The sequence below is a fragment of the Enhydra lutris genome, unplaced genomic scaffold, assembly GCF_002288905.1.
Source record: "Enhydra lutris kenyoni isolate GAN:26980312 unplaced genomic scaffold, ASM228890v2 scaffoldscaffold20, whole genome shotgun sequence".
NCBI lineage: Eukaryota > Metazoa > Chordata > Mammalia > Carnivora > Mustelidae > Enhydra > Enhydra lutris.
In genome coordinates this window covers 23,688,632-23,714,983 of record NW_019154104.1, presented here as the reverse complement: position 1 = coordinate 23,714,983, position 26,352 = coordinate 23,688,632, and the positions used below count along the sequence as shown (strand labels likewise).

Here is a 26,352-nt window from a genome sequence, read left to right as displayed (position 1 = left end):
GGCCTGTGGTCAAGTTCCAACACTGCCTCTCACTAGCCGAGTGACCTTGGGCAAGTAGATTTACCTCCTAGGCGTTAACACATGAAGAAGAATAGGAAGTCATCACTTGCTCTGCTTACCATGCTCCAGGCATCGCTCCTTCCTCACATTCTTTTATCACCTCAACAACCCTATGAAGTCAAATGCGTCCTTGTCCCCACTGTACTGATGAAGTATTAGTGAAATTTCAAAAGCTCTGAGGTGGCAGAAAGCTATGGCCACGTGAGGGTTCGATGCGGTTTCCCTCTGTGGCCGTCAACCAGGCCAGGGGTTGGCAGACTTTTTCCGTAAAGGGGCAGATGGTCAATAGTTTCGGGCTTCAGAACCACACATCTCGTCCCAGCTCTTTCACTCTGCCTTTGTAGTACAAATGGGTCACAGACCCCACGTACATGGTGGGTATGGCCAGTTCTGATAAAACCTTAGGAAAACCGGTGGGCTGACCCCTGATCTAGGTGAATGGCTTCTCCTCTGATTCATGAGGGCCAATCCTGCTCAACTGCCATCTGTCCCTGCTTGTCCTAACTCTTCTTCTAAGAGCCTGAGTCTGACTTGCTGGGGGATGGGGAGGGTGGGTGACACAAGACCAGAAGAAGAAGACCACCCTGGGGGATGGGCCGGAGGACAGTGTAGGCCAGAGAAGAAGCGTACTGGTCTGGATAAAGCAGGGAAGTGGCAGGGTCCCAGCAGAGACAGTATTTGGGTCCGCTTGGCAGGACGACAGGTCACAGTTCTCAGGGGCAAGGAGACAGACCTGCCTGGGTCTGGCCAAGACCCCAGATTGTGACTGGGGTAAAGGAAACATTCAGGGGACCAGACAAGAGGGCTGAGTTGAGGGGTCCTCTCCAGCCCTTTGGCGGGGGGATACAAATATAAAGAGAAACTGAGGCAGCAGTCCGTTGCAAGAGCCGGGGTTGGAGAAGAGCCTGTGGAGGACTTCGGACCTTGTCTATCTACTGGTAGGACGGGGCTGCCTGCAGCAGAACTCAGGATGAATGAAGAGTGGCGTCATCAAACCCCCCACACGGAAAGAAGCCAACACCTCCATCCCTGGCCTGTTTCCACTACCCCCTCCAGGAATCGCTGCTCGAAAAGAAAATGTCACAGTTCAGCCCTTACTGAGCCCCCTGGAGAGGTCAGGAAGACCTGTTGCTTAATCGAATCCATTCCGTTCAAGAGACGTTAATTAAACTGGTGGTGAGTGCCAGACCCTGGGGATACGGAGACAGGACATAACCTCTAAGCTGTCACAGTTTACAAGTGAGATAAAGACACACACAACTTTTATAGAAGTCAGAACGTTGACGGAAGCATAACCAAGCACAACGGGGAGCGTCCTAGCCAGGGGGAGGCCTGTCAGAAGAGCTCCTACATCAAACAGGAAGAATGATCATTTCTACATCCTTCATCTGGGGACCGACTGGTTCTCCGCAAGTTCTCATAGGGGTGAAGCTCTACCACCCAGATGTTCTAGAACTCCCGTGAAACAAACATTTGAGGACTTATTTTCCCCTGAGAAGCATGAAGGTATCAGATTTCCCAGCAGAAAAGAGTCCTCTTCATAATAACCAACATAAAAAAAGAAAGAAAGAAAAAAAGAAAGAAAGAACATTGCCTCAAGTCCTCAAGATCCTTCCTGGAGAACAGTCTTCAAATAAATTGTGTCTTTCTCTTACCAGATGACCCGAAAGAAAGCCTTTTCCTTTCAATAACTGTACTCTAGTTTTCAAGGAAGTTAGAAGTTTTTAAAATTTACAAGCCATGTATAAACTGATTTTTAAAAAACCCCAGGCTCACAAAGATAATAAAAAAGTGCATTTAATAGCATGTCAATATACAGCTTAAATGTATAGTAAGTCTTCTTGTCGTCAGTGCATTACAGGATAGAGAAGTATGATTTGTGAATGCACAGTCAAATGCTAAGTAGAAGTGCTGATAAATCTTGGTGCTCTTACACTATTAAAATCCCGTTTTATGAAACAGAACTCCAGGTGCAGTGCTCTGTGCCAGCGTGGGGGGTCGTCTGGTCCAGTACGCAATCTACAGTTCTAAATTGAATTGTATACAAGTGTTAACAAAAGAATAAAATTTATTATTCACAAAACTAAAGTGTTTCTCATTAAGCTGACAAGAAAGTACAGCCTAGAACGAATGAGTTGAAAAATTAGTTTTAAAAATAATAAAACTTACTGGACAGTTTTGGAAAATGATATTATAAAACAAAGAAAAAACAATTGGCACAGTTTAACCACCTAATTTCTAAGTGCACTTTGTAATGGTCCTTGCAACCTGCCACTTTTCCCAGGATAATGACAAAAAGCTTCAGTCAAGTGTCACTGGCTTATGGTGACGGGTTTTGTTTTTTTTTTTTTTATTGCATTGCCAAGAGTGGATTTTAAGAAAAAACACTACAAAGGTTTCAAAAACCCTATTTATTCTCTATCATCAAAAATAGCAACGGGGGACTTATACAACTTTTCTGTGAGTACCCACCAGTCTGTTGTTGTTGTTTTTTTTTTTTTTTCTTAAAAAAAATAGAAGTTAGTTAAAGAAAAATGATTTGGTTTCTTAAAAAATAATGTAAGGAAACACTTAATCAGATATAGCCCAAGGAGTCATCAGAAAGATGTGTAGCAAGAAAGCTTCATTTTTTTGGCCCTCTCCGGCCTTTGCACGTCTTTTTTTTTTTTTTTTTCCTTGAATGAAAATGTACAGTACCGATATGTTCCCCAACCTGCTTGGATCAAATTGTTTTGTTTTTTTTGAAACCCATTATTGCTAAACCAGAGTGTTGACACTGAGAGCCGAGGAGTCCGCTCATAGAGGATAAAACTGAGAGGCCGCGTCCGAGGACTGGATCTCCACCTGGGCCATTTTGAACTGGGTACACTGGAGCCACTTGCGGAGGGCCACCAGGCCCGCGCTGCTCGGGGCCGCGCCGGGCAGTGTCCTTAGGCTGTGGTGGTTCACGTTGTTCTGAATGGCCTGGAGACGAAGCTGCAGTCCTGCCGATAAGTGCTGTTGAGGAAGGGCGAGACAGTGGGTTTAGTTTCTCTCCCTCGACGGTCCAGGCTCCACCCAAGGGAGCACCAGCCCGGGCTTCTCCTGCAGGCAGAGCCTTCCCGTGGGGCTCCAGGGCCGTTGGGCCTCAACACAGAGACCAGCTCTCACATCTGGCGGCGGACAGGGCGGGGGACGCGCGGGCCGGGGCCAGGGACTCTAAAGTCACTCTGGCCCAGATCCATCCACTTAATGCCATTCCCATCCCGACCCACTCGCTGCAAGGGGGACGTAAAGCTGACAAGCTGGGTGGGGGCAGACAGACACACACACACACACGCACGCACGCACACACACACACACACACACACATGCCATCCCCCAGGAGCCGGTCACCAGGTCGCCACGCAGGCTCTGCCGCCAGCTCTCAGATCCGAGCTCCTCTGTGGACAATGCTGGGAACAAGGTTTTTCCATCTGTTTGGCTTTTCTCCTGGGCAAACTGGGGACAGTAACACCTCATGGGGTTTTCCTTTAAGGGTGAGTTAATGGAGAACAGAAGTGGGCACATAATAGTTCTTCCTTGCATTTTAATCATGATTATGGTCTCTCTGTTCTCATAGTACTGCCCGAGAAGAGGCCAGGTTGTAAGCTCTGTTGGCCTCGGGTTTCGATTTCCTAAAGGCGGAGTCGGGGGGACAAGGGGCAATCTGGAACGAGCCACCGTTTTCACAGGTTTTCAGCAGTGCAGGCACCCCCACCTGTGGCCCCAAATGGCACCAACACCATGATCCCTGACTCAGAGCCTGAAAGTCCGTGTTGATGGCTGCACTTCTGTCTTGGTGTCTGCGGACCTTGAGGTCAGCCTCCTTCTATCCACTGACATCCCTCCCTGATGCTGAGAAGAAAACCAGCAAGAAGGTTTGCATCTCTGCCCCCTGCTTGCCCTGTGCTCCCGGTGCCGTAGACAGAGCCTAGTTCTGGGTGGAGCAGGGGCCTAGCTCCGCCGTCATCCTGTCAGGCCCCAGGGACCCCGACTAGTCATGGAGGACGTCCGGCCCAACAATGACGATGCGTCACTCAAGGTGGGGCCTGGCAATGGGAAAGACACTTGGATAGGGTCTTTCCTTCCTGGCTGTGAGGCCCCCAGCTAAGTGACTCTTATAACTGATTCCAAGTTTCCTCATAGGTAGAACAAGAGGGGCAGGTCCCCTCCCTTCTGGCTCAGTTCTGTCATTCATTCAATGTTAGCATTTCTTAATAGAATCCTTCCTGTCACAAAAAATCCATTTTATTTTTCTTTAAAGTTTATTTAATTTATTTGACCCCCAGCATAGGGCTTGAACTCACGACCCTGAGATGAAGTCGCATAGTCTATCGACCGAGCCAGCCGGGGGCCCCACGGAAAGTCTATTTCAGTGACCAGGAGAGAGCACTGAACATGCCTGGGCTCAGATGCACGGGGGTGTCCTCGGAAGGTGGGACAGGCCTGCATTCTAGTCAGGAAGTGAGCCTCGCTCAGACTCGGGTCCCCCCTCCACTCACACCCTCATCCACAGTGGATAGTACGACCGTGGCTCCCGCTGTCCCCTCGGCCTGCATGCCCGTTCCCTGGCCCACAGAGCCCGTGCCGTGCCAGCCCCCTGAGGCCGGGAGCAGGGTGAATTCACCTTTCTCCACAGCAAGTGGAGCATCAGGGAGCCCTGTTCACGGCCTGACCTTGTCTGCAGGGAACTGAGCTTCTGGTCCACCCAGTGATGACTTACCTTGGTATTTGACTGAATCATTGGCAACCACATAGGTATCAGCTGTGTGGAGAAACACAGAAGCCGTGTTATTCAAATTCTCCATCCCTGCCCCCAGCAGCTTTGGCTACCGCTCGGGAACGCTGGGCACACAGAAATCCTGTAACATCACCAAAGGGATGGGCCCCTGCTGCGGAGTTATCCATTATCGGAAAAACATCTTTCTGAGGCCAGACCCTGCTGAGCCAGTGGCACTGGGAGGTTAATGAGTGCCCCTGAGAGTGCCCGGAACACATGCTCTAGAGTAAATGACTGATTGTCTCTTGAGAGCTACCACACACGGGAAATGAAATGTGTATTTATTTAATTAAATCCTCACTTTCTTGAAATAGCATTTCCTCCACGAGGATCTCTAAACTTGAGTCCCCCGAGTAGGACGGCGACTCTATTTGCCCGGAGTTGTTAAGGAAATCTCCCTGGGAGGTGGCTGAAAAGCTTCAGCGGTATAAAAAAGCATGCCCTGAGGTCACCTGGCTCTGATCTGGAAGGTGGAGGGCAGCAAGAGGGGCTTGGGCCAGAGGTGTGGACGCAGGCAGGCAAGCAGAGGGTCCCCACTCCCGCAGGGAGCAAGGCACTCAAACTGCAGGCCTGTGGGGGCCTTGCCCTCCTCCGGCCCCTCTGGTCCACCTGACCCCCTTTGCTTTGTCCTTCCTTGGAGCTCACAGGATGTCCAGCCCAAGGGCCTCCAGCAGTGGCTCTCCTCTCCCTGCTCTGGTCTCTCAGCCATGGTTCAGCCCTCTGGACCGTAAGGTCACGTAAATCCGGAAGTCTGGGATAGAATAGTGTTTCCCAGAGGGTGCTCCACAGCTCTCTGATTGGTGGGTTTAAATGGGGCAGGGGGTGTGCTGGTTCCGGCACGTTTGGAAAGGCTAGACGCGGCACTGCTCAGATCTCTAACACCCGAATATGCGTCTCTCCACTCTGCGTTCTTTCCAACCCTCTACTCCTGTTCCGTAGAGGAATACAGTGGCCATGCGCTCAGTCGTGCCCTCCCCAGACAGACGCTGTAGTCCCTACCCACACTGCCTCAGAATGTGACCTTATTTGGAAGAGGGATCGATGCAGATGTAATGAGTTAAGATGAGGTCATTCTACGGCAGGGTGGGCCCCTCATCCAATATGACTGATGCTCTTAGGCAAAGGGGAAAATCTGGACACAGGCCCGCCCACCGGCAGAGCCCCATGCAAAGATGAAGGCAGAGGTCTACAAGCCAGAGAATGCCAAAGATTGCCCACCAATCCCCAAAGTGAGTTTGGGGGAGGATGGAACAGGTTCTCCTTCACAGCCCTCAAAAGGAACAACTCTGCTGACCCCTTAAGCTCGGACTTCTGGCTTCCAGAACTGTGGGGTAAGAAGTTTCTGTGTTTCAGCTGCCTAGGCCGTGGGACCGTCCCAGCAGCCCTAGCCATGAATACAAGGGCACACTCCAGGAAGCGAGGCCCACAGGTGGCGGAGTGCACAGGGAGGTGGAGGTGGGAGGGATTCAGGTGATGTTGAAGCCCGAGGTTCTCGGGAGGGGGGTCAGGAGAAACAAGTTTAGCAAAGCGGAGGGGAGGCCCTTCACCACCCACCCATGATGACCTGGGATTGTTTCCAAATCTACTATAACTTCTGAAGAGGGGAGCCCCATTCACTGCGAGTGGAACTGGGCTCCAGAAAGATCATCATGGTAGCAATTTGCAGACTACGGTGAGGAAGGGTGTGGAGAGTGGAGGCTGGGGGCCGGGGGGTGGAGCACGCTGCCTCGATGGTAACGGTAAGACCAGGGGTGGCTTTGGAGAGAAAGAAGGGTGATGCCTGCAGACACAATCTGAGAGACCCCCGGTCTGCTCTTCAGAGCGAGGAAAAGAGCAGAAGCTGAGGTTTCCATCCTGGGCAAACCGGAGGAGCTGTGCCATGAGGAAAATGAAAGAACCAGCAGGAGGCCTGCTGGGATGGGGGACAATGTACCAATAACCTCTCTGTTCACTAGTCACGGCCACGGGCTGCCACATTCATTTAGCTCATCAACACACACACACATGCACACGTGCATGTGCACGCGCACGTGCGCACACACAGACACACACAACTTGGTGAAGTGAGAAACTACATTTCTCTCTATGCTTTTCCTCCCAAGACTCAATCTGGCTATTGTTTTGCTTTGAGCATTCTGTCGAGATGAACAGTTTGCTCGTTTCACTGGCACTGATGCTCACTCATAGACACAGTGTCATCTTGGAGCCATGCAATACTCTGTCTCTAGCATGAATGTTGTGTTTGGAACAGTGTACAGTGTAATTGGACTAAAACTCAAAATATCAGAAAATACAAATTTTTTTTTAAGTCAGAAAGCGACATTTTCTCCCGGCTTCCTCCAACCACCAACCCTTATAACAAACTGGGATTACAAAGGTCAGTGGCAGATAAAGCTATGCTCTCTGGCCATTAGCAGGACTGGCTCATGTAAACATTCTGATTGGGAAAAAATAAACTAGTCTGACCACTTCCTCTCCAATGTTTACAAAGAAAAAAAAAAAAAACCCAAAACAAAGAAAAACAACTCTAAGGGTCCTAGTGTCTAGAAACTTTTGTTGAGTTTTGACCTATTTAATAAGGAGCAGGGCCATATGCTTCTGGGTATTTAGGAAAGACCCAAACTAAGCTCCTGTTAAGATCCTGAGGGACCAAGCACGGTAGGAGCCAGAAAGCACTGAGTACACTGACCCTGGGTGAACACCTTTCCCAGAGCTATTCCTGGGGCTCAAAGCCTATGAGGCAACCAAGGGGAATAGTGAGGTTGGTTTTTGAAGTGTCTTTGCTATTAGCCCATTTATGAAACATGTGACCATATCATTCTAATATATATCTGCAAAGGACCTTCAGGTTTGTCATTTTTGAATCTCATGACTAAAGCCTTCAAGTTAAATCTCATTATTGATAGCATTATATAATCTAACAGTCATCCTATTTCAGGAATGCTAATTTGACTTACTGAGTAACATTCATTTTCATTCCCTTTTGCTAGTGGCTCCTACAAAGCTGTCAGTAAGAATTAGATGTTATTTATTCTGGGTTCTGTAATGTGATAATAAAGTTGGCTGGGTTTTTTTTTCCTCTCCAGAAATGATATCCAGAAAACCGAAGGACATTTAAAAAAAAATAGGTTGTTTTTCACCAAAATAAAAGTGATACTTTTCCTCTTATATTGCTTTATGCTACAGGATAAAGATTTTCTGCTCAGGTAAATTGCATTCATTTCACTCCATGCTTGTTCCAGTTCTCAAAACTAAAATTAGGTGTGAAACTTTCTTCTTTAGCAAAGATGGAGTAACAAAGACCAGATTTACCCTCCTGCCTGGAACAATTAAAATTTCAGATAGAGTATATGAAACAGTGGTTTTTAGACCCTGGGCATCAGGGCAGTTCCGCGATCCCCAAGGGAGAGGAAACAAGGTAAGCCCTACAATTATCCTAGCTTACTGCCTAGAAAGCTTGCAGGACCTGGACAGAGCCTGACTGTCTTCCTGAGTTAAAGAGATGGATCGGGGAGCCCAGGGAGGCCGAGGTGTGTAGTTTGCCAGACAGAGTACTGGAGAGGAGGGAGCTGCACAGAAAGAGAGAAAGACAGCAAGAGAGAACTCTGAAGATCTGTAAAAGGTTCCCCTTGAGTCATCAGCTACACACTGACCAGTGCACACATGTGAGAAAACTACCCAAGGCTGTAGAAAAAAACAACCCAAAAAGATTAGAGTGGTGACCACACAGTGCCAGCAACAGTTGGTATTCCCACAAACTAGTGAGAGTGGGCAATTTTTTTAAAATTTGAATTCTTTCTTTTTAAAAAGATTTTATTTATTTGTTTGACAGAGAGAGATACACAGCGAGAAAGGGAACACAAGCAGGGGGAGTGGGAGAGAGAGAAGCAGGCTTCGCGTCTAACAGGGATCCTGATGTGGGGCTCGATCCCAGGACCCTGGGACCATGACCTGAGCCGAAGGCAGACGCCCAATGACTGAGCCACCCAGGTGCCCCTACTTTAAATTCTTTAACTAACAGAGTATCAAGTACAATACTCAGAAGGCTATTACTTAGTGGTGAAGAAACATTAGCTCTAGATGAAATGCAGCTCTGATCACCTGACAAGGCTTAAAAGCAAATATCAAAAGGAAAAAACTACCTAAACAATTTAACAATATCACAGAACACAGCTCAAAAAATATTTTTTAGAGATACAAAAATATCCAGCACCCAAGAAAGTCAAATTCAAAATGTCAAGAATGTAATAAAAAATTACCAGGCATGCAGAGAAGCAGGAAAAGATGACCTATAATGAGAATAAAAATCAATCAATTGGAGGGGCGCTTGGGTGGCTCAGTTGGTTAAGCATCCAACTCTTGATTTCGGCTCAGGTCATGATCTCAGGGTTGTGAGATCAAGCCCCACATTGGGCTCTGCACTGGGCATGGAGCCTATTTAAGATTGTCTCTCTGCTTCTTCCTCTGCCAACCCCACCCCCCAAAATAAATAAAAAGAAAAGAAAAAATGAAAAAGAAAAATAACCAATCAATTGGAAAAGACCTCAAAATGATACATATAACAGAATTAGTAGAGAAGGGCATTAGAACAGTTATTATAACTATATTCAATACGGTCAAGAAGGTAAAGGAAATACTTAGTATGTCGAGTAGAGGCATAGAAGGAAATATTTAAAGAAACAATAGTTGATATTTTCCAAATATAAAGAAAACTATAAATCCATAGATCCAGGAAGCCCCACAAACCCAAGCATAAGAAACATGAAGAAAACTATACTCAGGTGTTTCATCATCAAATTACTTAACAATAATGGTTCAGAGAAAATCTTTGAAGAAGCCAAAAAAAAAAAAAAAAAAGAAAGCAAGAAAGAAAGAAAGAAAAGAAAAAAAGGACAAATTACATACAGAAGAAAAAAATTAGAATAATAGAGATTTCTTGTTGGAAACAATGAAAGCAAGAAGACAGTAAATGAGCAACATCTTTGAAGCACTGAAAAAAAAATCCAACCTTAGAATCTAGAATTCAATACCCAGTGAAAATACCTTCCAAAAACAAAGGCAAAGTACATACTTTCTCATGTAAAAGAGCAAAGGAATCAACCACCAGCAGACCTGTGTAAGAAATGGTAAAGGAGGGTGCCTGGGTGGCTCAGCTGGTTAAGGGACTGCCTTCAGCTCAGGTCATGATCCCAGAGTCTTGGGATCGAGTCCCACATTGGGCTCCCTGCTTAGTGGGGAGTCTCCTCCCTCTGACCTTTTCCCCTTTCATACTCTCTCTCACACTCTCTCTCAAATAAATAAATAAAATCTTTTTAAGAAAATAGTAAAGGAAGTCATTTGAGCAGAAGAAAGATAAAAGTTTAGATCTATAAAAGGAGGGGAAAAGACTGAAAATGGCAAGTATAAATATGGCAATAATAGCAAATATAAATAAATACTGAAAAAAATGTTAAGTCTCTAAGAGATAATTGACTGCTTAAAGCAAAAACAATAAGAGCGTGTGGTTTGGTTTATAACATACATGGAAGTAAAATGGATGACAGTAAGAGCACAAAGCCGAGGATGGAAATCCACCTATATACACAAAGTGGTATATTACTGGAAGGTAGACAGTGATAAGTTAAAAATGTATACCATGAACTCCAAATCAGCCACACAAAAAAACAACTAAAACATACAGCTAATAAGATAACTAAAGAACACATGTCTACTTCTAAATAACTCATGGGAAAAGAAGAAACCAAAAGGGAAATTAGTAAATATTTTGAATTGAATGGAAATGAGAATATCTGGAAGAATGCAGCTAAAGGAAGAAATTTAGAGCACTAAACATTGATGATAGTACAGAAGTTTCTCAAAATAACAACCTTAGCTTCCTTTTCATTAGAAGAGGAAATTATAGCCAAAATTTAATTGTTAACATCTCAATCCAACAGAAAGTAAATGAAGAAAAAAAAAAAAGAACAGGAGACAAAGAACAGATGGAACATATAGAAAACAAATTGCAAGATGATAGTGTTAGACCCAACAATGGCACAAAACACATTAAATGCAGATGGTTTAAAGACCCCCCCCCCCAATTAAAAGGAAGGGATTGTCAGACTGGATTTAAAAGAAATGCAACATCTAGCTACGCACTCTCTGTAAGAAATATACTGTAAACATAAAGTCACAAATAAGTTAAAAGTAAAAGGATAGAAAAAGATATACCATCCTAACACTAGTCAAAGAAAAACTACACTGCCTTTATTAATATCAAAGTACTGTTCACAGCAGAGATGATTACTGAGGATAAAGACAGCTCCTGAAGAATTCATTTCATCAGGAAGACCTAATAATCTTAAACATTTATGCATCTAATAACAGAGATTCACAATACATGAAGCAAAAACTGGTAAACCTGAAAAGATGAATAAACAAATCCACAAGAGATTTTCAGATACCCCTTTCAACAGAGATATTTCAATACCTCTTTCTCAGTAATTAATAGAATAAGTAGATAGAAGGAACGATATCAAAGACTTGGACAACACTACCAATAACCTTGAACCAAGCAGCATAGGACACTATACCCAACAACAGCAGAAGACACATTCTTTCCAGTGCACACTGGGCATTTACCAACACAGCCTATAAAATCAGTCTCAATAAATTAAAATGACTGAAATTATATACAGTATGTTCTCGGACCACAAACAGGAACTAAAGACCCATTAACTAGAAAATTCCCAAATATTTGGAAACTAAGTAATATGTTTCTAAGTAACCAAAAATGAGTCAAGCAAAGAAAGTGAAAAAGAATTTAGAAAGTATTTTGAACTGAATGTAAATGAGAATACAACATATCGCATTGTGGGATGCCACTAAACCAGTGCTTAGAGGGAAACATAATAGATGAGAGTGAATTAAAGCTAAAGTAATCAGAAGGGAGAATATAATAAATAGAAGTCAATGAAACAAAACACAGAAAATCAGTGAAAACAACTCAAAAGCTGGTTGTTGTTGTTTTTCAATCAAAAACTCACTAGAATTCATATGTCTCTATACAGACTGACCGGGAGAAAAAAAAGTCACAAATCACCAATGTCAGGAATTAAGGAGGTGGCATAACTACTGATCCTACAGCTCTTAAAAGTATATTATGAACAACTTCATGCCAATAAAATTGACTACTTTGATGAAATGGACAAATTCTTTGAAAGACATACACTACCCCAAAGATCACTCAAGAATAAGCAGAAAACCTAAACAGCCTTATATCTATTAAAGAAATTGAATCTTTAATTTAAAACCCTTCTGCAAAGAAAATTTTAAGCCCAATTCTATCAAATATTCAAGGGAAAAATAACACCAAATCTATACAAAATTTTTCACAGAACAGAAAAGGAGGAATACTTCCCAAATCACTCTATGAGACCATCATTACCCTGATACCAAAACCTAAAATATTTATTGCTAGAAAAGAAAAACTACAGTCCAACATTCCTTATGAACATCAATGTAAAAAATTATTTTAAAATGTTAGCAAACAGAATTCAGCAAGATATAAAAAGGATAGATAATACATATCACACCCAAGTATGGTTTGTCCCAGGAATACAAGATTGGTTTAATATACAAAAATCAATCCATAAAATTTACCCTGTTAACAGCCAAGAAAGAATAGTCAAATAACCGTCTCCATAAATGTAAGAAAAGTATTTGAAAAGTCTTATATTTATTCCTGACAAAAATTCGTAGCTGACCAGGAATTGAAGGGAACCTTTTTCAGTTTCACAAAGAATACCTATGAAAAACTGATAGCTAATATTTAATGAGGAAAGATGGATGCATTCTTCCTCAGATCAGGAACAAGGCAAGGTTTCCCACTCTAATGACTTCTATTCAACTTGTACTAGAGGATCTAGCCAAAGCAATGTGACAAGATAAAGAAATAAAAGGTATAAAGACTGGAAAGGAAGAAAGAGAATTGCCTTTACTTGTACATGACACAATTGTCTATACAGAGAAGCTGATGAAATCTGCAAAAAAGGTACTAGCACTAATAAATGAGTTTAACAGCCAGCAGGGTAAAAGATCAATATAAAATCAGTTGTATTTCTAAATACTAGCAATGCACAATCAGCAATTTAGATTAAAAAATACTACTTATAATACCCTAAAACTATTATATACGTAGGGGTGAATTTTTGGACAGAAATATGCTAGTTCTGTATATGGAAAACTACAAAATATTGCTGGAAAAAAGTTAACAAAAGCATTTAAAAAATAGGTACACTGTGTTCATAGATCAGAAGGCTCAATATTGTTAAGAGCTCAGTTCTCCTTGGATTAGGCAAAGATCTTTTAAAATACAACATCAAAGCATGATCCATAAAAGAAACATTTGATAAATGGTACTTCATCAAAATTAAGACCGTCTACACTTCACAAGACACTACTAAGATAATGAAAAGACAACTACAGAGAAAATCTTTGCAAATCCCATCTCTGATAAGGGATGTATGTCTTAAAATTCAATTATAAGAAAAAAATCCATCCCAATTAAAAAAAGTTGGCAAATAATTTTAACAGACACATCACCAAGCAGATACGTGGATAGCAAGTAAGCACATCAAAAGATGTTTAATGTCACCTATCAATAGGGACATGCAATTTAAATCCATGGTGAGATCCTAGGACACAATCTGTAGGGTGACTAAAATGGAAGACCGACTACACGAAGTGTTGACAAAGGTGTATAGCAACTGAAATGCTCACACACTGCTGCTGTGAATGCAACAGGGCACAATCACTTATGAAAACAGGTTGTCAATTTCTTGAAAAGTTATACACACATCATATGGCCTGGCCAGTCTGCTCCTCGGCGTCCAACATACATGAAAGCATACAACTACACAAACATTTGTACGTCAGTATTCATAGCAGCTTTATTTGTGATAGCCCCAAACTGAAGAGAGCCCAGATGTCCATTAACCGATGAATGGATACACAAAACGTGATACAGCCACACCATGGAAAGCTACGCAGAGAGAAAAAGAAATGATCTGCTGATACATGCAACCAAATGGATTAACTGTAATAGATTCTGAATGAGAGAAGGCAGCAAGGGGGTAGCTTAAGTATTCTATAAGTCCACTTATATAAAATTCTAGAAAATGCAAACTAGCTAATAGTAACAGAAAAGAGACCAATAGTTGTCTGCAGATGGGGAGGTAGGATACATGAATGGTGGCAAAGACAGACTAAAAAGGATATGGGAAAACTTTAGTGGGGGGAGGGATATGTTCATTACCTTGATTATGGTGATGTTTTCATGGGTGTAATACAGGTGAAAACTTACCAAATTGTACATTTTAAATATGTATATCTTACTGCATCAAAATTATACTTTTAACAATTTATAAGAAATAAAGTCATGTATGGTCATCCGAGCGTCAGTCATAGAGTTTCTCTCATGGTGTTGACTTTTGCTGTGGACTAGCAAGCTCTATCTAGCCCATTTGAACCAGGTGCTTTGCAGTGTTCTGATGACAGTCAAGTTTTCCCTGAAAATGGGTTGCTTTTCTTCAGCATTGTGGGAGTTAACTTGACAAGTGAACTTTATCCAAGAATAGGGTCAACCAAGGCACGAAACAGCAAGTTATAAGGTCCCAGACTGATGCGCTCTGTGTGGTGGAGGTTGGTGATGGTGGCAGAGAGAACAGAAAATACACACACAGGTAAACAGCAAGTGGAACAGGTAGAGGAGGGGGGAGAATCAGTGAGAAGAAGAGATGGAAGGACAGGAAGGAAAGGAAGAAGAGGGGAAGTAAAAAAGATAGAAAAGATAGAGAAACCAAGTTCTTCTTTAGTCTAATTTTTTTTTTACCACGTATGCCTCTGATGTCGTTGGGCAGGTGACAAATACTAAAATTACTTTCATATCCTAAACAGTGATTTATTATGGTAATATTAGAAACAAAATTAATTTACGTTAGAGAAAAACACTAGCTACCAAGTTCAACAACGAAAGACTATTTTCCTTGGTTTTCTGGATATCCGGCAAGGTGAGGCACCCCCAACAAATTTATATAAGGTCATTTTCAGATCAATGTTGTCCAGTACTATTTTCATGACTTGTCTTAACATGCATTCATGGTCCAGCATCTCTAACCCAGCTAGAGTCAGTCACAGTGGTAAAGAGTGAGCAAAAATATCATGATAACCATTTGGGGAAGGGCGGTTACATGAGCCTGAAACCTCCAGCCCCTGACTCTGAAAGTCAAAATCAAATCAGTTTTATTTTCCTCTTCAAAGGCACATTCCAAGTAAATCCACATTTGTTTTTAGGAGCAAGAAATGGTCTATAAAAATCTTAAGATTTTCCTACCTTGACAAAAATTGTTGAATTGCATTCTTGCAATGCCTCCATCAAACTGATCACATGGAGACACACCATTTCTACCATCTGAAACAAAAGATGAAAATCAATTCCACTCCCAGTGATCCACACACCTTGAAACCTAGTCTATAGCCACAGGCAACCCATGTCCTGCATCCATGAGGCTTTTGGGCACAATGACCAAAGGGGACCCCAAGGGATGGTGTTTATTCACCCCTTGAACCTCAACTAAAAACCAACTTAAAAAGCTCCAGAGGTTTTATAATTATCACGCCCTCCTTACCTGACTCAGGGCTGCCAGTGGGATTTGGGGATTGATCTCACTCATCTCTACTGCATGTGATTCATACAGGGGATACATGCCTTCTCCTCCCCTCCTTCCAACTACAGAACTTGGCCCTGGGTCCTTTTCTCCATCTTGACCCTTTCTCCCCAGTTTCTTCACCTGAAGTGACTGTTCAACTTATTACACACTTGTCTGTGCGGCTTTGTTCGCTACAGAACAAGGTGGCCATGTTGACGATAGTTCGAAAATACAATGCAGAGGAAGGCCCTCCTCAGAAATTCGTGAGGCTGGATTTTGAACGATCCTGGGGCGGGGTGGGTGGTTTACCAGGCTGGCCCATAGAGTTTAACAAATTTTTCAGGATAAAATTAATTCAAACTCAGTAGCATTTTTGGTACAAAATTCATTTGTAACAGATTTAATTCTAATATTTGTATATCAAAGAGATTTGGAGAGGAGGTAAAATGACAGCAGAAGGACACCAAATCTCTACTTAAGGTCCCATTTCATTGTCTGTAAAGTAACAGAGCAGAACGCTTGATCTCTAAGTTCTCCTTAGACAGTCTCAGACTCCATGATCCGAGAAATGTTTATCTCAGAACTGTCTATGTACCCTAAAATTGTCACATAAATTTCCTTTAAACTGAACTAAAATACCTCTCTCCATACAAATTGCTTTATAACATCTGCTTCTCTAAAGACAAGGAAGTGCTTCACTGAAGGAGATGTATAATCCCCTTTCCGATTAGAGCCAAGAGAAAATGTTTCTCAGACTAGTATCAATCAATCAAAAGTCATTTCCGGAATGCCTTTTGTGGACAGTGCATTGTTGGGTTTCTGGGCACACTGGAATCATCATTATGACATTCTTCAGATCCCCTGCCCCTCACAGATGAGAATTCGCCTGATAAAGCCCCCATAACCAAGATACTAACTGCCGCTAAGAATTCTCCAAAGTGACAAACCGAACCAAAGGACTTCCTGGTCCCTTCCTCCCACCCACCTTCCAATCTTAACTTCATAGGACAAATCCAAGCTTGTTCAATGAACTGGGCTCATGCCAACAATACCCCAGATATTTCCCAGTGAGGTTCTGAGCAGCCCCTCTCTTGGCGAGCCATCGGAGTTAAAACTGAGCTGGATTTGAAGATTGGGGGCGCTGAGGTTCTCCTAGAGTGACTCAAAACAGGGAGGCTCTTTCCAGGTTTTGAGCCCTGAGTAGAACGAATGTGTGTGGTTGGTCTGCTCTTAAATACCACAGAAGGATGACCCAGTGGGTGAGGGTTTTTCCAAATTGCCTGAGAATCCAAAAATCATAGCGATCTCCTTCTGACTTTATAGCATGAAGCAGCCCTTCGAGGTAGATGTTTCACAGAAATTTTCTTTGGCACTCAGCAGAGCGAACAAAAGTTGTTTTTACTAGATTTACTCGCTTGTTTTATGTTTCCATCAAAATTATCATGTAAACAGAAAATCCCTCTTATCGGGATGCCTGGGTGGCTCAGTTGGTTGAGCGGCTGCCTTCGGCTCAGGTCATGATCCCAGCATCCTGGAATCAAGTCCCACATCGGGCTCCTTGCTCAGCAGGGAGCCTGCTTCTCCCTCTGCCTCTGCCTTCCTCTCTGTCTGTCTATGCTCGCTCGCTCTCTCTCCCTCTGTCCCTGACAAATAAATAAATAAAATCTTTAAAAAAAAAAAAAGAAAAGAAAATCCCTCTTATCGTCTAGAAGTCCACCCATCCATTGACCTAATATTACAACTGAGATTCTTAAAGAACATGGCATATGAGGACTGGGAGCAGGTCACGCCTTTTCACCCGAGAGAGGAAACTTATTCGTGGACTCACCACTTTGTTATGGGCCATCAGCTGGAGGATGCTGGGTGTCACCCTGCTCCAAAACTCTAGCGCGGTCAGTATCGCCGTGAAGCTGAATTCATTCTGACTTTGGACGTTTGTCGCTACGGCGCTTTGCTCACAATACACGGTCCAGAGCTGAGCAAAGATAAATGCGTGGAAGAGGGAGCACATGTGCAGCACGGAGGTCTGGAAAGGAGGAGACAGAGCCGTTACCTCTCTGTGGGCTGTGGTGCTCCCCGGGGCCCGCCCTGCACAGCCTCGGCCTCCTGTGGAGCACAGCTGAGGCACGGCGACCGACCACCAGTGATTCAAGCCTGAAGGAGTGATCTCAAAACTTGTGATCCACCACCTTAAGACAATCTGTTTGGGGAAGCCTGGGTGGCTCAGTCAGTGAAGCACCTGCCTTCGGCTCAGGTCACGATCCCGGGGTCCTGGGATCGAGCCTGGCGTCAGGCTCCCTGCTCCAAGGGAGCCTCCTTCTGCCTCTCCCTCTGCCTGCCACTCCCCCGCCTGTGCTTCCACCCTCTCCGTCCAATAAATACAGTCTTTAAAAAGGAGAAAAAAAAAGAGACAATCTGCTTTTTGCACGATCAGTGGGAGTGCACAGAGAGAATGGAGCATCTTTTCAAAGAGAAGGCACCTCGGTTTGCAGAACACGTGGACCCATCGCCTTGCCCATCGATGACCCCGACATTCTCCTCTCTAAACTAGACTGGGAAGAAGAACCACTCCACCACCTTCAACGGTTTCCTCATCTGTAACATGGGTGTAACAGGACTCTCCTTCCTCCAAGAGCTGTAGTAGGAGAAATGAGGCTGTGCCTCTGATCCCACTGACCAGTACTTACCTATGACATGACCACTAGTAGGAGAAACGGCAGCTTCAAGGACAGTATTGCTACCGGCGGTAAGCACTGACCGCGTGAGTGCCTACAATGTCCCAGACGCCAGGCTAAAGACTTTATCAATGATCACTTCCTTAATTCTCAAACCATCCCCTCATCTATTTCACCCATGAAACACGAGCTCCGAGAGGCTAAGTCACTTTTTTGAGGTCACAAATTACAAAGTACTGACGTTAGGAAATCAAACACAGATCTGGCTCAAAATACTAGGAACGGACTGCCTGATTCTTTCTGTAAACATCACGGGCCGTTTGGACGGTGCTGTATTTTATCCCACCATCGGCTTGCCCTGGCCGACGTCCCAGCGGCTCCCAAACCTACTGTGACTTCCCAGAACTTGCCTAAGCTTGCGAAGGGCCCTTGGGTTCTCTTAGTTGATTAGTACCAATGGGTATGGTTGGCTGACACTGGCTCACGACGGACGTCTGCCTCGGGCTCACTTTATTCCCTTAAGCATATCATCTGTCTCTACAATTTACCAAGTTCCCCTGTGTAGGTGATTCCGGCGAGCACTTTAGTGAGTTCCCAACTGGCCTTCTTCTTTTCATTCTGTATCTTTATAATCTACCTCTAGAGACGTGAGTTGAAAAGATACTGCATGAAAAATGAGAGCATGACTTTGCCTCCAAATCATATTCAGTTCCAAAAACTTGATCATAGGATTTTTATTATGTAGCTCGTCTCTTATTTATCTTCATTACTTTGAGACAGAAACGCCTAGGAAGCTAACTCTTGCTTGCCTCCATAATTTATCTTCATAAAAGGAAACCGAAAGACAATTTAAGGAGGAAGCAAAGATAGTGCGGGAATTTAAACCATTCTAAATAAGGCATTAGCAGAAAGCTGCTTTCCTAACATCCACAGGAGGGCCAGTGATAAGATGCATTCTCTTCTCAGAAGAAACATAATTGGCTGATAAGGGTTTCCATTAGCCCTTTGGATGCCTATGGTCTTAAGCTTGCAGAAATCACTTACCTTTGATTGCTCTGGAAACCCAATCAGGATAACAATGAGATGGTCTGCGATATGAGAGCCTGCGTCCAGAGGTATGGGCAGGCACGGAGAGGAGGCATTTGGACACACTGCGTTGTGAGTGAGGGAGCCCAGGAGCAGCCAGGACAGCAGACGGATGCGGGAGACACACTCGATGAATTCTTTCGGCCTAGCAGGTAGACGGAAGTGTTAAAGGCGATTTTATGGCTTCTGTTTTGTTGGGCCCTCACCAACTGCCTATTGATGGAGGGCATTACAAGTGTGGTTTTATAGGCAATTACATACAATAAAACACCAGGGGGACAGAGGGCCAACAAAACGATGGGTCTGTTTTTCTGGTTTCCGGCTCTGATCCCGGACCTTAAATGCCTGAGGAAAGAGCAGCATCTGGGGAGACGGGATTAAAAACCATTCTTCCGCCAACTTGGCTGCCTTTCCAACTCACTTCTTCTTCTGAACTCTTTCTTCTCATTGGAAGGTTGGACATCCCCACTAGAGGGGAAGGCATCGAGATGAACACCTAATGCACAGCCATCCGTCTCTCCTGCCCTCCTGCCATTTCCTCCCACTGCCCTCCTGCCCTCCTGCCCTCCTCACCCCGAAGGCCAGCCTTTCCTCCAGCCAGGAAGCTGACTGTGCGAAAGGACAGCCTCAGACCAGCCCATGCGCCCCTCCCGCTTCTGTGCCTCCTTGCGCTAAATCCCCTCTCCGCTATGGATTTCGTTCTAGCGGCAATCCAACACGCTCCTTGAAGGCAGGAGCTATGGAAGTGGTCCATTAATACCTATGCATTTATGTAACTAGTCGGAATTACAAGGTGAAACTGCACCTCTAAACTCCAAATTTTCACCATCCATCAGGATATGGCTGAGGTTCTTGTTTGAGGGCAAGTTCCTTTTACTGGCAACATACCAGGCAGTGCTCGTCTTAAAAAATGCTGCCAGGTCAGCAAGTTTGGAGAGGAGGCTCGGTTTCCATCTTCCCAGCCAATCACTTCCCACTCCCATAAATCTTGGATGCGTCCGTTAGCCCTCGCGGCTGAACTGATAAGGGCCTTACCCTTGCTGCATGGTAGAAGGGGGATGATAGAGCCAAGGCAGATAGCGAATCACAGCTTTGTTATCTCTGTGGTTGCCCCGTGAGATTTCCATGGCTGCAATCTGAGCCAGCCCAACTTTGAGATGTCCACCAAAGGTATCTTCATGCAGAGGCTGAGAACATGTCTTCATGTGGCTCTGCAAAAGCAAATGGTATTTCATGCCTTTGGCAGAGCACCTGAAATCTTCCAGGCCACTTGTTTAAAAGACCGGGTTGTCATTCCCTCACCCTCTGAGCCACTGCTCCCAAGCATACAACCCATTTAAACTTCTTCAGTGGCTTCCCATTTTCTTAGGAACAATGGGGGGTGGGGAATTCTTAGCATGGACCAAAATGCCTGGGATGATCTAGCTTACCCCTGTCTTATCCCTTCATCCCAGCTACATTGGCTCCCTCCCATTCCTGGCTTTTGCTCATGCTAGTCTCTCTACCCAAAACACTGTTCCTGCCTCTTTTCACCCAATTAACTGCTGTTCGTCATTCAGATTTTAGCTCAAGTGTCACTTCCTCCAGGAAGCCTTCCTTGACTTCCCTGGCTAGGTCATATCATCCTATGAGGTTTCTATACCACTATTTTATCCTCCTGCATAGCAGTTGTGAAAGTCACACTTTTCCTTTCTCTTATATGAAATTTTCATTAAAATTGGCCCCCATATCAGACTATAAATTAAACGAGCATAGCTACTGTGTCTTTTTGCTCACAGCTGCATCCCTACACGCCTAGACAATGCCAGGCCCATGACAGGTGCTCCATACATATTTGTTGAGTTAATGTAGAAAAAGTCCTTTTCTCAGTGTGGCTTAGTGGAAAGACTATTGAACTGGAAATTGAGACGTGGGTCCCAGGCCCAGTTCTGCCCTAATTAGTCACATGGCCTTAGTCGAGCTCCTTGGCCTTTCTGATCTGCCTCCTAATCTATGTCAAATCAGAGGGCTGAATTATATCTCTAGTCCCCAGCCTTTTGATCATCATGGATCCCTCTCAGTGTTTTTCTCTGTATTTTGGAAATGGCTATACAACTAGCTAACATGTTTAGGGAACAATGTTTCCTCTTCTTTATACTTGATATCAAAGTCATCTGAGTGTGTACAACCAGACTCAGCAGTCAGTTACTGGTGTGAGGTCCAGCTAGGGGAGCCTGCTTAGGAATGCCTGGGTTCAGATACCACAAGAAGTCAGCAGTTTAAATTCTGGTTCTACTTTCCACCTAGCGTTTGCAAATCCATCTCTATCCCAAGAAACCCTTGGATCATCTGAGCCAAGTCTGGAAACGCAGTTGGGCAAAGGAGGAACCGCATTTGTAGTTGATGACTTTCTGGAGCGACTAGAGACTGTTGACCGTACAGGAATCATCTATGGCCAGTTTGCCATCTGGCTGCTCCTGGGCCATGTTTGGATCCCCTTCTGCCCTCTGTCCCAGGCCTTCCCCGAATCTCTGAGACTATCCGTCTTTTAGCTCTAGTCGACTCATGGCGGGGAAGTTGACTTGTATCTGCCTGCAAAGGAATCACTCAAGAAGAACCTTGATGACTTTGCTGGGATTGTGTCCATATGCAAATCAGATTTTGTTCTATCCCCTGTCTTTAATTATTTCTTTGAAGAGGAGAGCTTTGATGCAGATAACCATGAAAGGCTTATGTTTGCATAATGTGTTACAGTTCACAAAAGTCTCTTCCCATGCACAATGCCACGTCAAACCTCGTAACCATCGGCAAAGGTAGATGTCAGGCTTGTCTTGCAAAGGAGGGAACGGAGGCTCAAGGGAGTTAAGTGACACTACATGGTGTAGTGAAAGGAGAATGACCAGGAGCCACTAGAGCCTTGGGTCAGCCCTAACTCCACCGCTTAGCAACAGTGCCACCTGGAGCAAATTACTGTACCACCCCGGGCCTCAGTCTCTACATCTGTAAAATGGGGACCACACTTTAACCAGGGGCATCGTGAGAACCGAATCAGTGGCAAAATGAAAGCCGGGCACATCACTCCTGCCAGCAAAACAGCCTTTCTATTCTCTTTCTCCTCTGCACAGGCTGAAAACCCGTGCTTCAGACCCCCAGGGGGCTGGGTTTGTTAGGGCCTCAGCTGCCAGTGGAAGCCTCTTACCTTGAGTTTGGTGAGCGTGTGCATGTCGGCCATGAAGTCCAGCACCTCGCTGATGTACTGTCGCACACACTCCATTGCGGCCGTCCCGCACTGAAAAACAAGGACAGCGCTGGGGGCGCCCTGCGAATCACGGCCGTCGTTGTGGCCCTGACTACAGTCACTCTCCTGTTCTGACTTCACGCTGCTTTCTAATGAGCTGTTTCAGTTTCTGGAGCTCTGACTCACTCCATTACTCTCCAGAGTCTGTGACTGTCTGCCCACAGCTTGGACAAAAAGTGATATAAGTTTGGTGGTAAAGTGCTAAGAAATGGGGACAGCACAGGGGAGACAGGGGTTAACCTGCTTTTTCTCCACTGGGGCGATCGAAGCAGGTTTTGTGTGCTTGTTTTTAAACCGGCCTGGATACACAGATTGATCCTATGTAAAAGCCCTTAGGATCAGAGTCTTTATGACATGAAGCAGCCCTGAAACTACACTACCCCTTACCACTCTGGGGAGGCTCAGATACGTGCCACCGAATTGTAACACCAGAAGCTCAGACCTTTCCCCATCAAAAAACGAAAAGGATAGAAACAAACATCATGTGTGCTCCAAGAGTCCAAAATTCTTATATTCGAGTCACTTGTGATTTAACGCCTTATGCACGGTAGGCGTGCTATGAAATAGATGATAATGTATGCTTGCTGTGTTCTTGCTAGGGATAAAGAGAGAGGGAGAGAAGGGAAAGGATCCTCTTCCCCCCCACACCAGCAGCCTGATTGGGAAGTTTTCAAGGAAAAGAAAGCATACTTGTGTCCCCCATTATTAAATGGCAAAAACCTGCCCAGGGCAATGCAGTGAATTTAGGATTATAAGCAAAGAAAAGGCAAATGAACAGACAAGCTGCTCCACCAAAGCTCTACAAGCGAGCCCACACATCGGGCTGGGCATAATGGGGATCAAAAGCAGGCCGTCTTTGAAGCCATCTGAATACTACGCTAAGGCCTTTCTTGGCTTTCTTTCGGAAAATCTGGAACATTAGAGACTTAACTAGCTCCCCCAGTGGTGCTCATTTTCCCATATGCATGTAAATTTGCACAGCCCTGAACTATATCACCTTCTATCTCTTCTAGAATGTTACGCCTGTCAGTTCCTCTGACACGGTAACAAACAGTAAAATAAGGTCATTGGCAGTGCTGTCAGAGTGTTTTCCAAGCATTTCATATGTTCTAAGGTTTTCTTCTTTTAATTTAAATCAAGGGAAGGAATTATAAAAGGTTATTGTGTTCCTGCTTTTGGAATATTAATCCTTCAGTGCAAGAAAGGGTTTCCCCCCGATTTATTCCATTTTCTCTGACCTTTCACATGTCATGCAAATAGGAGTATATACTCTGTTCTTTAATTTCATGAAAGGGATTTGTTTCTTTCATAGGCAATATTTTATACCATTTCAACGAGGCAAATGTCAAAGAAAATAATTACAAGGAGCATTATTCAATATTTGTCTTCTCACTTTGAATTTCAAAAAATGAGAGTGAAGAATTTACTAATATCCAGCTACTTTTGCTCTAGGGACAGCACCTACATCTAACAAAAGCCTTAAAATACAGGATCATCTTAGCCATCTACACTTATAAAACAAAGCATATCATTTCCAATACCCCCACACACCATTTTTTTTTTAATTACTTTGCAAAACATAAGCATAACCTTAGGTTTGCTGTTTTTTTTTTTTTTAAAGCGAAAAACATAGAGTCAAGTTCTACTTGTTTCTGAAGGCCCTCGTTTATTTAAATAGGGAAACTGATGATAAGGAGTTGAAAAAGCAGTCTAGACTCAAAAACATGAAAGAAAGGGGATCGTACCCAATTTTTCTTTGAAACTCGTATCTCATTTCCAAGTCCTCGTTCTTAGATTATAAAAGTAACACATGTTCAATGTGAAAAACTTAGAAAACACTCATTAACAAAAAAGAGAAGAATCACACAGCCCTAATTCTTGTTCTCCACTCGTGAGGCCATCACTATTGGTATTTCCTTCCAATGTTTTTTCGAACACATTCAACATATACACACATATATATAATTTTTATAAGACTGAGATCATTTTTTCTAGTTTGTTTTTAAATTAAATCCATCATAAGCATTTTCCAATTAATTATTCTTTGAAAATGTGATTTGGTAATCATACAATCATCTGTTTTGTAGAGGCACCTTATGTTATTTAAACAATACACTAATATTAGTCAACACACACACACATACACACACACACAAAACACTCTGATTAAAAAATGGGCAGAAGATATGAATAGACATTTTCCAAAGAAGACACCCAGACAGCCAACAGACACAGGAAAAGATGCTCAACATCACTCTTCATCAGTGAAACGCAAATCAAAACCACAATGAGATACCACCTTACGCCTGTCAGAATGGCTAAAATAAAAAAAACAAAAATGAAACAAAAAAAAAAAAGAGAAAGAAATAACAAGTGTTGGTGAGGATGTGGAGAAAAAGGAATCCTTGTACAATGTTGGTGGGAATGTAAACTGATACAGCTACTGTGAAACAGTATGGAGGGTCCTCCAAAAATTAAATATAGAAACACTGGCTATTTACCCAAAGAAAACAAAAACACTAACTCTAAGAGATACATGCACCCCTATGTTTACAGCAGCATTATTTATAGTAGCCAATATGTGAAAGCAATTTAAACATTCACCAATGGATCGGAATGGATAAGGAAGATGTGATGTGTATATGTATTTACAATGGAATATTACTCAGCCATGAAAAGGAAGAGATTGTGCCATTTGAGACAACACGGACAGACCTAGAGGTAATATGGTAAGTGAAATGCAGCAGACTGAGAAAGACAAATACCATATGATTCCATTCATAAGTGGAATCTAAAAAAAACCAGGGAGTAAACAAACAAACAAAAAGCAGAATCAGACCTATAAACACAGAGAACGACACAGATGTATAGCCCGAGGTGGGGGGTAGGGGTGGGCAAAATGAGTGAAGAGGAGTCAAGATGTAGCTTTCCAATAATGAAATGAGTAAGTCACAGAAATGAAAGGCACAGCCTAGGGCGTATAGTCAGTGATACTGTAATAGCCTTGTGTGGGGACAGACAGTAACTACACTAGCTGTGAGCACAGCGTAACATATAAACTTGGGAAATCATCACGTTCTCCACTAGAAACTGACGTAACATCTTGTGCCAACAATACTCAAGGTAAAGTTTTAAAAAACCGATATGCTCATGTTAGATCTTACTTTTGTTTCCATATTTTTACTATTTTAAAGGTTATTTTAATAAATATATTCCTTATGTGCATATTCAATTATTTTCTCCAACCCAGTACTAGAAGTAAATTGTCAAACTGTTCTTCAACAAGGTTGTACCATTTTTCACTACCACCAGCAGCTTTTAAGCATACTTGTTTCACCTCATCAATAAGTTTAATCAATAAGAAAGAACTGCTGATTTGTTAGCTGATTTCAATTTTTACGTTTTTAAATGTTTTGAGACTCTGTATTAATTTATAATTCACCGATTGTTAATGAGGGTAAAAAGGCATATTTTGAAAGGCTTATTGGACCCTGGAAAAGGTTCTATGTATGGATCCTAGAACTCTTCTTGCTTTTCTGTTGTTATTGGAATGTCTTTCTTTTACTTGTTGATTTCAACAAAGTTTTTATTTATTAGGGATATTATTTTTTAAGCTATCATGTAGGTAGTAAATACTTAGTTTTAAAGAATTCAACAATAAGGAAACTAGTGAGTAGGCAGCAGAAACTGGCTCAGTCCTCACAGAAGTGTTTCTTTTCTTCCCTCGTGTGCAACTAGACCAAATTTCCCAAGAGCCCTTGCACT

At 43.4% G+C, this 26,352-nt stretch overlaps 1 protein-coding gene across 1 annotated transcript in view; it reads right to left on the bottom strand.

The window, feature by feature from the left end:
• Window positions 1–2,856: 2,856 nt before the first annotated feature.
• The window catches only part of LOC111148642 (unc-79 homolog, NALCN channel complex subunit), a 240,028-nt gene continuing 216,532 nt past the window's right edge, over window positions 2,857–26,352 (bottom strand). The window contains exons 45-51 of the mRNA XM_022505392.1: window positions 22,489–22,578; window positions 20,346–20,521; window positions 19,269–19,455; window positions 17,378–17,575; window positions 15,234–15,311; window positions 4,805–4,846; window positions 2,857–3,057 (exon numbers count right to left, since the gene is read on the bottom strand). Of these exons, the coding sequence (XP_022361100.1) occupies window positions 2,857–3,057; window positions 4,805–4,846; window positions 15,234–15,311; window positions 17,378–17,575; window positions 19,269–19,455; window positions 20,346–20,521; window positions 22,489–22,578 (972 nt within the window). The remainder of the gene's footprint in view (window positions 3,058–4,804; window positions 4,847–15,233; window positions 15,312–17,377; window positions 17,576–19,268; window positions 19,456–20,345; window positions 20,522–22,488; window positions 22,579–26,352) is intronic.